A 13,040-nucleotide genomic window follows, 5' to 3' on the forward strand; every position below is an offset into this window, starting at 1 on the left:
CTACCTGGTTAAATAAAGGTGTTCTCAACTGACCTACCTGGTTAAATAAAGGTGTTCTCAACTAGACTACCTGGTTAAATAAAGGTGTTCTCAACTGACCTACCTGGTTAAATAAAGGTGTTCTCAACTAGACTACCTGGTTAAATAAAGGTGTTCTCAACTGGCCTACCTGGTTAAATAAAGGTGTTCTCAACTAGCCTACCTGGTTAAATAAAGGTGTTCTCAACTAGTCCTACCTGGTTAAATAAAGGTGTTCTCTACTAGCCTACCTGGTTAAATAAAGGCGTTCTCAACTAGCCTACCTGGTTATATAAAGGTGTTCTCAACTAGCCTACCTGGTTAAATAAAGGTGTTCTCAACTAGCCTACCTGGTTAAATAAAGGTGTTCTCAACTAGTCCTACCTGGTTAAATAAAGGTGTTCTCTACTAGCCTACCTGGTTAAATAAAGGCGTTCTCAACTAGCCTACCTGGTTAAATAAAGGTGTTCTCAACCAGCCTACCCGGTTAAATAAAGGTGTTCAACTAGCCTACCTGGTTAAATAAAGGTGTTCTCAACTAGCCTACCCGGTTAAATAAAGGTGTTCTCAACTAGCCTACCCGGTTAAATAAAGGTGTTCTCAACTAGCCTACCCGGTTAAATAAAGGTGTTCTCAACTGACCTACCTGGTTAAATAAAGGTGTTCTCAACTAGCCTACCTGGTTAAATAAAGGTGTTCTCAACTAGCCTACCTGGTTAAATAAAGGTGTTCTCAACTAGCCTACCCGGTTAAATAAAGGTGTTCTCAACTGGCCTACCTGGTTAAATAAAGGTGTTCTCAACTAGCCTACCTGGTTAAATAAAGGTGTTCTCAACTGACCTACCTGGTTAAATAAAGGTGTTCTCAACTAGCCTACCTGGTTAAATAAAGGTGTTCTCAACTAGCCTACCTGGTTAAATAAAGGTGTTCTCAACTGACCTACCTGGTTAAATAAAGGTGTTCTCAACTAGACTACCTGGTTAAATAAAGGTGTTCTCAACTGACCTACCTGGTTAAATAAAGGTGTTCTCAACTGGCCTACCTGGTTAAATAAAGCTGTTCTCAACTAGACTACCTGGTTAAATAAAGGTGTTCTCAACTTGCCTACCTGGTTAAATAAAGGTGTTCTCAACTAGCCTACCTGGTTAAATAAAGGTGTTCTCAACTAGCCTACCTGGTTAAATAAAGGTGTTCTCAACTAGCCTACCTGGTTAAATAAAGGTGTTCTCAACTAGCCTACCTGGTTAAATAAAGGTGTTCTCAACTAGCCTACCCGGTTAAATAAAGGTGTTCTCAACTAGCCTACCTGGTTAAATAAAGGTGTTCTCTGCTGGCCTACCTGGTTAAATAAAGGTGTTCTCAACTAGCCTACCTGGTTAAATAAAGGTGTTCTCAACTAGCCTACCTGGTTAAATAAAGGTGAAATAAATCAAATAAATACAAATGTAGCTACTTTAAATAAATAAATAAAGGTGAAATAATTAATAAAAACACAAAAGCAACAGCGTTACTGATATTTTCTCTCTCTGTGTCTCTCTGTGTCTCTCTCTGTGTGTGCGTGCGTGTGTCTCTGTGTGTGTCTGTGTTTATCTCTCTCTGTGTGTATCTGTGTGTGTGTGTGTATGTTTATATCTGTGTGTGTGTGTCTCTCTCTGTGTGTGTGTAGGATGGTGGAGGTGGCCAAGTCGATGGGGCTGACCCTGTCCAGACACGGCTGTGTGACGGGGGACGACGACGGTCCGAAGGCCGAAAACAGACTGGCGTCTCTGCAGCTGCCCCTGGTCAAATACCACACGTTCACGGAGATACGCAAACGCAAAAAAATGCATTAGAGGAAGACGAGGAAGACGAGGGGAAACGCTTCCAAAACACACCGGCAGCGTCCCACTGAGCAAAATAGTACGCAGCGTCGTCTGGTTATGTCTGAAGTTCAACGTTCACCTTCTACTACCGTTTCTGCCAAGCCGTCTGCAGCAGACAGTCTGATACATCCAACGTGACGCTCTACCCAGAACGCACTGCGCAGCGTTGTTTACTGGAGATGAATGTACGTCTGGGTGTACCAACATGTAATGACTCTGTCGGTGTGATTGAAGTGTAAGGAGGAGGGGAGGAAGACATGGGGTAAGGAGGAAGAGGAGAGGGTAAATATTCCTAGAGAGGGAGGAGAGGAAGACCGGGGTATTGAGGGAAGGGTAAATATTCCTAGAGGGGAGGTGAGGAAGACGGGGATAACGGGGAGGAGAGGAAGAGTGAAGGGTAGAGGGTAAATATTCCTAGAGAGGGGAGGTGAGGAAGACGGGGATAAGGAGGAAGAGGGTAAATATTCCTAGAGAGGGAGGAGAGGAAGATCGGGGTAAGGAGGAAGAGTGAAGGGGAGAGGGTAAATATTCCTAGAGGAGGAAAGAGGGTTAGATAAAGATGGATACTAGAAACCCTCCTCACAGTATTCTGTAAACAAATAAAACATTAATTAATAAATTAAGTTCAGGTTGTGTGTGAGTTCATACCGCTCTGTCAGAACATCATTTAATGTAATAAACTGAGTTCAGGTTGTGTGTGAGTTCATACCGCTCTGTCAGAACATGACCTGTCTGGAAGAACTGAGGAAGTGACTCGTGTGGTTCTTGGAAAACATTTAGAAAGCACTGTAAAAACAGACGCTAGTGGACATTTCAGTGAGGAAACAGGATTTTTTTTTGAGAAATGTGAATATTGCCATCATTGTTAAGGCCAGGAGTTATTCCTAGTCAGGTAAAACTCCAATCCCTAACCTCCAGTCACATGATACAGTCCATGATATCACACCAGTCACATGATACCATATCTAGAATCCCCTGGGGAGGACAATGTTCTAGAACCCCCTGGGGAGGACAATGTTCTAGAACCCCCTGGGGAGTACAATGTTCTAGAACCCCCTGGGGAGTACAACGTTCTAGAATCCCCTGGGGAGGACAACGTTCTAGAACCCCCTGGGGAGGACAACGTTCTAGAATCCCCTGGGGAGGACAACGTTCTAGAACCCCCTGGGGAGGACAACGTTCTAGAACCCCCAGGACAGGCAACGTCTGTGTCCAGCCAGCCATTCCACAACATCTGCTGAGTTCAAGTGTTCCTAGATCAACATGTCAGAGGAAATGTTCTAAGAAAACAGAATGTCTCGAGACAGGAGAGGTCAGGGCTGAACTCTTGACCCCTGGTGAGGAGGTCATCCAATCCGTCTTCAGGGCGGGGTTGCTAGGGCCTCAGAGGATGGTGCAGAAGACGCTGCCGTTGTTATGGCAACCGCTCTCGACAGTGGCGGTGATCCTGGTAGTCATGGAGATGGCAAAGTGGGAGGGGTGACAGGAGGAGGAGGGGGGGAGGGATGAGGGACGGTCAGAGAGGGGGCGGGGGGGAGGGTTCTCCAAAACCCAGGGAGGGGCAGAGGAACATGTCCTGGCAGGAGAGAGCAGGAGATGGGGGGGGAGTGGTGGAGGATGGAGAGGGAGACGAAGAGGAAACGGGATGAGGGAAGAGGAGTAGGGATGAGGGAAGGAGAAAGGATGAGGAGAGAGGACAGGTAAAATGTATTAACCCATTAAATAGCTAGAAGGAAGTGTCCATACTTGGCGAGTAGCATTGAAAGTCGGTTGCTAAGCTACCTGTTGCTATGTTTCAGCACGCTGTTGTTGCGCAGCGCGCCGCCGACGTTGCCGGGGTCGCGGTGTAGCGGGGGTTTGACGTTGCCGGGGTGACCCTGGAACACCAGGTTGTCGTGGACGACGGCCTTTGCCGGCCCCAGCACGGCGATGCCACACCCCTGCACCGGCTGGACTCGATTACGCAACACCTACACACACACACACACACACAAAGTATTTATTTAGTTCCCAAGGTGATGGTGATTTGGTGTGTACGTGTGTTGTGTGTGTCTGAGCCCAGCTCACCTTGACGTCGGCGCTGTCCGTCAACCGTATCCCGTAACCACGGTTACCCACCACGTCGTTCTCCACCACCTGTCCATCGCCTCGGAAACTAACGCCATGGCCGCCGTTGTCATACACACCGTTGCCGCGGAGTTCCACCCGACACTCCCTCTCCACGGTGACGCCACCGCGACCATTTCCATGGACGCAGTTAGCAACTAGTCGAGTCAGCTGACCGCTCTGTAGCACGGCAACACCAGCGCCACGGTTTCCGTTCACTAGGTTGGCAACGACGTTCAGCGGTTCACTGCTCTTCACGTATAAACCAACCGCTAGAGAGAGAGAGAGAGACAGAGAGAGAGACAGAGAGAGAGAGAGAGAGAGAGAGAGAGAGCGAGACAGAGAGAGAGAGAGAGAGAGAGAGAGAGAGCGAGACAGAGAGAGAGAGAGAGAGAGACAGAGACAGAGACAGAGACAGAGACAGAGACAGACAGTTTATGTTCCATATCAGTGATTTAACAACAATGCCGTTTAGATGGTACGAGGTAAACGGTAGATGATGTCATTGTTTTAGGCCCCTCCTCTCTATAGGCACTCACTGCTATGAGGATGGACCTCTCCTCTACTCTCTATAGGCACTCACTGCTATGAGGATGGACCTCTCCTCTCTAAGTCACTCAGCTCTGTCATATCATCACATGATCTCTCCTATCACTGCTATGAGGATGGACCTCTCCTCTCTAAGTCACTCAGCTCTGTCATATCATCACATGATCTCTCCTATCACTGCTATGAGGATGGACCTCTCCTCTCTAAGTCACTCAGCTCTGTCATATCATCACATGATCTCTCCTATCACTGCTATGAGGATGGACCTCTCCTCTCTAAGTCACTCAGCTCTGTCATATCATCACATGATCTCTCCTATCACTGCTATGAGGATGGACCTCTCCTCTCTAAGTCACTCAGCTCTGTCATATCATCACATGATCTCTCCTATCACTGCTATGAGGATGGACCTCTCCTCTACTCTCTATAAGTCACTCAGCTCTGTCATATCATCACATGGTCTCTCCTATCACTGCTATGAGGATGGACCTCTCCTCTTCTCTCTATAGACCAAGTCACTGGTCATATCCTCACATGGTCTCTCCTATCACTGCTATGAGGATGGACCTCTCCTCTCCTCTCTATAGACCAAGTCACTGGTCATATCCTCACATGATCTCTCCTATCACTGCTATGAGGATGGACCTCTCCTCTACTCTCTATAAGTCACTCAGCTCTGTCATATCCTCACATGATCTCTCCTATCACTGCTATGAGGATGGACCTCTCCTCTTCTCTCTATAGACCAAGTCACTGGTCATATCCTCACATGGTCTCTCCTATCACTGCTATGAGGATGGACCTCTCCTCTACTCTCTATAAGTCACTCAGCTCTGTCATATCATCACATGATCTCTCCTATCACTGCTATGAGGATGGACCTCTCCTCTTCTCTCTCTAGACCAAGTCACTGGTCATATCCTCACATGATCTCTCCTATCACTGCTATGAGGATGGACCTCTCCTCTTCTCTCTATAGACCAAGTCACTGGTCATATCCTCACATGGTCTCTCCTATCACTGCTATGAGGATGGACCTCTCCTCTCTAAGTCACTCAGCTCTGTCATATCATCACATGATCTCTCCTATCACTGCTATGAGGATGGACCTCTCCTCTCTAAGTCACTCAGCTCTGTCATATCCTCACATGGTCTCTCCTATCACTGCTATGAGGATGGACCTCTCCTCTATAAGTCACTCAGCTCTGTCATATCCTCACATGGTCTCTCCTATCACTGCTATGAGGATGGACCTCTCCTCTACTCTCTATAAGTCACTCAGCTCTGTCATATCCTCACATGGTCTCTCCTATCACTGCTATGAGGATGGACCTCTCCTCTTCTCTCTATAGGCACTCAGCTCTGTCATATCCTCACATGGTCTCTCCTATCACTGCTATGAGGATGGACCTCTCCTCTTCTCTCTATACACTAAGTCACTCAGCTCTGTCATATCATCACATGATCTCTCCTATCACTGCTATGAGGATGGACCTCTCCTCTTCTCTCTCTAGACCAAGTCACTGGTCATATCCTCACATGATCTCTCCTATCACTGCTATGAGGATGGACCTCTCCTCTTCTCTCTATAGACCAAGTCACTGGTCATATCCTCACATGATCTCTCCTATCACTGCTATGAGGATGGACCTCTCCTCTTCTCTCTCTAGACCAAGTCACTGGTCATATCCTCACATGGTCTCTCCTATCACTGCTATGAGGATGGACCTCTCCTCTATAATTCACTCAGCTCTGTCATATCCTCACATGGTCTCTCCTATCACTGCTATGAGGATGGACCTCTCCTCTACTCTCTCTAGACCAAGTCACTGGTCATATCCTCACATGATCTCTCCTATCACTGCTATGAGGATGGACCTCTCCTCTCCTCTCTATAGACCAAGTCACTGGTCATATCCTCACATGGTCTCTCCTATCACTGCTATGAGGATGGACCTCTCCTCTACTCTCTATAAGTCACTCAGCTCTGTCATATCCTCACATGGTCTCTCCTATCACTGCTATGAGGATGGACCTCTCCTCTTCTCTCTATAGGCACTCAGCTCTGTCATATCCTCACATGGTCTCTCCTATCACTGCTATGAGGATGGACCTCTCCTCTTCTCTCTATACACTAAGTCACTCAGCTCTGTCATATCATCACATGATCTCTCCTATCACTGCTATGAGGATGGACCTCTCCTCTACTCTCTATAAGTCACTCAGCTCTGTCATATCATCACATGATCTCTCCTATCACTGCTATGAGGATGGACCTCTCCTCTTCTCTCTCTAGACCAAGTCACTGGTCATATCCTCACATGATCTCTCCTATCACTGCTATGAGGATGGACCTCTCCTCTACTCTCTATAGACCAAGTCACTGGTCATATCCTCACATGGTCTCTCCTATCACTGCTATGAGGATGGACCTCTCCTCTCCTCTCTAAGTCACTCAGCTCTGTCATATCCTCACATGGTCTCTGCTATCACTGCTATGAGGATGGACCTCTCCTCTTCTCTCTATAGACCAAGTCACTCAGCTCTGTCATATCCTCACATGGTTTCTCCTATCACTGCTATGAGGATGGACCTCTCCTCTTCTCTCTATAGACCAAGTCACTGGTCATATCCTCACATGGTCTCTCCTATCACTGCTATGAGGATGGACCTCTCCTCTTCTCTCTATAGACCAAGTCACTGGTCATATCCTCACATGGTCTCTCCTATCACTGCTATGAGGATGGACCTCTCCTCTACTCTCTATAAGTCACTCAGCTCTGTCATATGCTCACATGGTCTCTCCTATCACTGCTATGAGGATGGACCTCTCCTCTACTCTCTATAGACCAAGTCACTGGTCATATCCTCACATGATCTCTCCTATCACTGCTATGAGGATGGACCTCTCCTCTACTCTCTATAAGTCACTCAGCTCTGTCATATCCTCACATAGGGCAGGGCGATATGGCCAAAATATTATATCACGGTACTTGAAAAAAATAAAAAAATAAATGGATGGTAATTTATGTGGTTTTTTTATAATAAAAGTTGTACATGTTCTTTATGAGTTGTGGTTGGCCCTTGGGTGGCAACACGTGCACTCTAAGTCATTTCAATGTGTATTTCTCCATTCTGATTGGGTTGAAGGTGAATTGAACAGTATAAAACCAAAACAACAATCATTTCCACATGGCCACGTAGAGCTGCACGATATGGACAAGTCACCTGGGCCCTTATTTTCAACCAAATGTTACAATCTAGAGCCAAACACTCGTGTTAACTGTTGGAATCATGGGAATATAATGTCTATTCTAATTATATAGTTAGAATATAATAGTGGGCACTTTTATTACAGTGTTGTTGGACATGACAACGAATGAAAATGCCAGGGAGAAGTTATTATTGTGACAAGGTAGGAACTAATGTGTTAATAGTTGTTTCCTAGGGGGACCCTATAAGCGTTTGGCTACATTGAATGTTTTCTCTTAGCTACTTCATGTAAGCTAACTGATTCTTGCTTTGCGTTGTACCTCTTTAAAATGTAGAAGACACTGTTGCACAAACAACAAGCTAATTAAGGTCTACACGATCACTGGTATCATCAGGCTGTACTAGCTAATTACACTTGTTCTGACTCAAGTACAGTTATTAGCTAGCGATTAGCATTAGCGGCTAACAAGATTTAGCAACAACTTGCTAAAAAAAAAAGGCAAACTAGCTGTTAGCAGATGTAAGAAACGCAAGCTAATAGTGTCATTATAGAAGACTAGTAGATGTATATTTAAGAAGCTAAAAAAGTGACAACTGCATCGTTGTCATCAACAGTGTTGTTTGTGCGTCTTGCGTTGACCATGCAGACTGAACACAAGCGTCTGCTGGTTGAGGAACATCAAACGAGGTCTTTGAGTGACAGGGGGCGTGGCTAGGTCTGTGTGGAAAGCGGCATAGAGAGACTGGAGAGAAGTAAACTATATATTTAAAAAAAAATGGACGTTACAACACTGCGTATCACATTTAACAAACCGAACATTCAAATGCCGGTAGTGAAGGTAAAGTTAAAAAACCCAAACCAGTCCGACCTATCACTGCTATGACGATGACACTCAACGACTCTTCTCTCTCTCCCTCCCACAGCGTCTACAGTCTCTCCTCCATTGTGGCTCTACAGTGTCTACAGTCTCTCCTCCATTGTGCCTCTACAGTGTCTACAGTCTCTCCTCCATTGTGCCTCTACAGTGTCTCCTCCATTGTGGCTCTACAGTGTCTACAGTCTCTCCTCCATTGTGCCTCTACAGTGTCTACAGTCTCTCCTCCATTGTGGCTCTACAGTGTCTACAGTCTCTCCTCCATTGTGCCTCTACAGTGTCTACAGTCTCTCCTCCATTGTGCCTCTACAGTGTCTCCTCCATTGTGGCTCTACAGTGTCTACAGTCTCTCCTCCATTGTGGCTCTACAGTGTCTACAGTCTCTCCTCCATTGTGCCTCTACAGTGTCTACAGTGTCTCTCCTCCATTGTGGCTCTACAGTGCCTACAGTCTCTCCTCCATTGTGGCTCTACAGTGTCTACAGTCTCTCCTCCATTGTGCCTCTACAGTGTCTACAGTCTCTCCTCCATTGTGCCTCTACAGTGTCTACAGTCTCTCCTCCATTGTGCCTCTACAGTGTCTCTCCTCCATTGTGGCTCTACAGTGTCTCCTCCATTGTGGCTCTACAGTGTCTACAGTCTCTCCTCCATTGTGGCTCTACAGTGTCTACAGTCTCTCCTCCATTGTGGCTCTACAGTGTCTACAGTCTCTCCTCCATTGTGGCTCTACAGTGTCTACAGTCTTTCCTCCATTGTGGCTCTACAGTGTCTACAGTCTCTCCTCCATTGTGGCTCTACAGTGTCTACAGTCTCTCCTCCATTGTGGCTCTACAGTGTCTACAGTCTCTCCTCCATTGTGGCTCTACAGTGTCTACAGTCTCTCCTCCATTGTGCCTCTACAGTGTCTACAGTCTCTCCTCCATTGAGCCTCTACAGTGTCTCTCCTCCATTGTGGCTCTACAGTGTCTCCTCCATTGTGGCTCTACAGTGTCTACAGTGTCTCCTCCATTGTGGCTCTACAGTGTCTACAGTGTCTCTCCTCCATTGTGGCTCTACAGTGTCTACAGTCTCTCCTCCATTGTGGCTCTACAGTGTCTACAGTCTCTCCTCCATTGTGGCTCTACAGTGTCTACAGTCTCTCCTCCATTGTGCCTCTACAGTGTCTCACCTCCATTGCGGCTCTACAGTGTCTACAGTCTCTCTTCCATTGTGGCTCTACAGTCTCTCCTCCATTGTGGCTCTACAGTGGCTACAGTCTCTCCTCCGTTGTGGCTCTACAGTGTTTACAGTCTCACCTCCATTGTGGCTCTACAGGGTCTACAGTCTCACCTCCATTGTGGCTCTACAGTGCCTACAGTCTCACCTCCATTGCGGCTCTACAGTGTCTCCTCCATTGTGGCTCTACAGTGTCTACAGTCTCACCTCCATTGTGGCTCTACAGTGTCTACAGTCTCACCTCCATTGCGGCTCTACAGTGTCTACAGTCTCTCCTCCATTGTGGCTCTACAGTCTCTCCTCCATTGTGGCTCTACAGTGTCTACAGTCTCACCTCCATTGTGGCTCTACAGTGTCTACAGTCTCACCTCCATTGTGGCTCTACAGTGTCTACAGTCTCACCTCCATTGTGGCTCTACAGTGTCTACAGTCTCACCTCCATTGTGGCTCTACAGTGTCTACAGTCTCACCTCCATTGTGGCTCTACAGTGTCTACAGTCTCTCCTCCATTGTGGCTCTACAGTGCCTACAGTCTCACCTCCATTGCGGCTCTACAGTGTCTCCTCCATTGTGGCTCTACAGTGTCTACAGTCTCACCTCCATTGTGGCTCTACAGTGTCTACAGTCTCACCTCCATTGTGGCTCTACAGTGTCTAGTCTCACCTCCATTGCGGCTCTACAGTGTCTCCTCCATTGTGGCTCTACAGTGTCTACAGTCTCACCTCCATTGTGGCTCTACAGTGTCTACAGTCTCACCTCCATTGTGGCTCTACAGTGTCTACAGTCTCACCTCCATTGTGGCTCTACAGTGTCTACAGTCTCTCCTCCATTGTGGCTCTACAGTGCCTACAGTCTCACCTCCATTGCGGCTCTACAGTGTCTCCTCCATTGTGGCTCTACAGTGTCTACAGTCTCACCTCCATTGTGGCTCTACAGTGTCTACAGTCTCACCTCCATTGTGGCTCTACAGTGTCTAGTCTCACCTCCATTGCGGCTCTACAGTGTCTCCTCCATTGTGGCTCTACAGTGTCTACAGTCTCACCTCCATTGTGGCTCTACAGTGTCTACAGTCTCACCTACATTGCGGCTCTACAGTGTCTCCTCCATTGTGGCTCTACAGTGTCTACAGTCTCACCTCCATTGTGGCTCTACAGTGTCTACAGTCTCACCTCCATTGTGGCTCTACAGTGTCTACAGTCTCTCCTCCATTGTGGCTCTACAGTGTCTACAGTCTCACCTCCATTGTAGCTCTACAGTGTCTACAGTCTCTCCTCCATTGTGGCTCTACAGTGTCTACAGTCTCACCTCCATTGTGGCTCTACAGTGTCTAGTCTCTCCTCCATTGTGGCTCTACAGTGTCTACAGTCTCACCTCCATTGTGGCTCTACAGTGTCTACAGTCTCACCTCCATTGTGGCTCTACAGTGTCTACAGTCTCACCTCCATTGTGGCTCTACAGTGTCTACAGTCTCACCTCCATTGTGGCTCTACAGTGTCTACAGTCTCACCTCCATTGTGGCTCTACAGTGTCTACAGTCTCACCTCCATTGTGGCTCTACAGTGTCTACAGTCTCTCCTCCATTGTGGCTCTACAGTGTCTACAGTCTCACCTCCATTGCGGCGCTACAGTGTCTCCTCCATTGTGGCTCTACAGTGTCTACAGTCTCACCTCCATTGTGGCTCTACAGTGTCTACAGTCTCTCCTCCATTGTGCCTCTACAGTGTCTACAGTCTCTCCTCCATTGTGGCTCTACAGTGTCTACAGTCTCTCCTCCATTGTGGCTCTACAGTGTCTACAGTCTCTCCTCCATTGTGGCTCTACAGTGTCTACAGTCTCTCCTCCATTGTGGCTCTACAGTGTCTACAGTCTCACCTCCATTGTGGCTCTACAGTGTCTACAGTCTCTCCTCCATTGTGGCTCTACAGTGTCTACAGTCTCTCCTCCATTGTGGCTCTACAGTGTCTCCTCCATTGTGGCTCTACAGTGTCTACAGTCTCACCTCCATTGTGGCTCTACAGTGTCTACAGTCTCACCTCCATTGTGGCTCTACAGTGTCTACAGTCTCACCTCCATTGTGGCTCTACAGTGTCTACAGTCTCACCTCCATTGTGGCTCTACAGTGTCTACAGTCTCACCTCCATTGTGGCTCTACAGTGTCTACAGTCTCACCTCCATTGTGGCTCTACAGTGTCTACAGTCTCTCCTCCATTGTGGCTCTACAGTGCCTACAGTCTCACCTCCATTGCGGCTCTACAGTGTCTCCTCCATTGTGGCTCTACAGTGTCTACAGTCTCACCTCCATTGTGGCTCTACAGTGTCTACAGTCTCACCTCCATTGTGGCTCTACAGTGTCTAGTCTCACCTCCATTGCGGCTCTACAGTGTCTCCTCCATTGTGGCTCTACAGTGTCTACAGTCTCACCTCCATTGTGGCTCTACAGTGTCTACAGTCTCACCTCCATTGTGGCTCTACAGTGTCTACAGTCTCACCTCCATTGTGGCTCTACAGTGTCTACAGTCTCTCCTCCATTGTGGCTCTACAGTGCCTACAGTCTCACCTCCATTGCGGCTCTACAGTGTCTCCTCCATTGTGGCTCTACAGTGTCTACAGTCTCACCTCCATTGTGGCTCTACAGTGTCTACAGTCTCACCTCCATTGTGGCTCTACAGTGTCTAGTCTCACCTCCATTGCGGCTCTACAGTGTCTCCTCCATTGTGGCTCTACAGTGTCTACAGTCTCACCTCCATTGTGGCTCTACAGTGTCTACAGTCTCACCTACATTGCGGCTCTACAGTGTCTCCTCCATTGTGGCTCTACAGTGTCTACAGTCTCACCTCCATTGTGGCTCTACAGTGTCTACAGTCTCACCTCCATTGTGGCTCTACAGTGTCTACAGTCTCTCCTCCATTGTGGCTCTACAGTGTCTACAGTCTCACCTCCATTGTAGCTCTACAGTGTCTACAGTCTCTCCTCCATTGTGGCTCTACAGTGTCTACAGTCTCACCTCCATTGTGGCTCTACAGTGTCTAGTCTCTCCTCCATTGTGGCTCTACAGTGTCTACAGTCTCACCTCCATTGTGGCTCTACAGTGTCTACAGTCTCACCTCCATTGTGGCTCTACAGTGTCTACAGTCTCACCTCCATTGTGGCTCTACAGTGTCTACAGTCTCACCTCCATTGCGGCTCTACAGTGTCTCCTCCAT

The 13,040-nt window shown here is 47.6% G+C and overlaps 2 protein-coding genes across 2 annotated transcripts in view; one reads left to right on the forward strand and one right to left on the reverse strand.

Moving 5' to 3' along the window:
• LOC118936816 (DNA-directed RNA polymerase I subunit RPA49) overlaps nucleotides 1-2,629 on the forward strand; it is a 21,999-nt gene extending 19,370 nt beyond the window's left edge. Inside the window, exon 12 of the mRNA XM_090209828.1 lies at nucleotides 1,685-2,629. Coding sequence (XP_090065954.1) covers nucleotides 1,685-1,850 — 166 coding nt within the window. The 3' untranslated portion in view covers nucleotides 1,851-2,629. The remainder of the gene's footprint in view (nucleotides 1-1,684) is intronic.
• LOC110518956 (F-box only protein 10) overlaps nucleotides 2,518-13,040 on the reverse strand; it is a 25,766-nt gene continuing 15,243 nt past the window's right edge. Inside the window, exons 11-13 of the mRNA XM_090209779.1 lie at nucleotides 3,948-4,258; nucleotides 3,663-3,850; nucleotides 2,518-3,456 (exon numbers count right to left, since the gene is read on the reverse strand). Coding sequence (XP_090065905.1) covers nucleotides 3,264-3,456; nucleotides 3,663-3,850; nucleotides 3,948-4,258 — 692 coding nt within the window. The 3' untranslated portion in view covers nucleotides 2,518-3,263. The remainder of the gene's footprint in view (nucleotides 3,457-3,662; nucleotides 3,851-3,947; nucleotides 4,259-13,040) is intronic.

Source organism: Oncorhynchus mykiss, chromosome 19, assembly GCF_057628025.1.
Source record: "Oncorhynchus mykiss isolate SJ-2025 chromosome 19, ASM5762802v1, whole genome shotgun sequence".
NCBI lineage: Eukaryota > Metazoa > Chordata > Actinopteri > Salmoniformes > Salmonidae > Oncorhynchus > Oncorhynchus mykiss.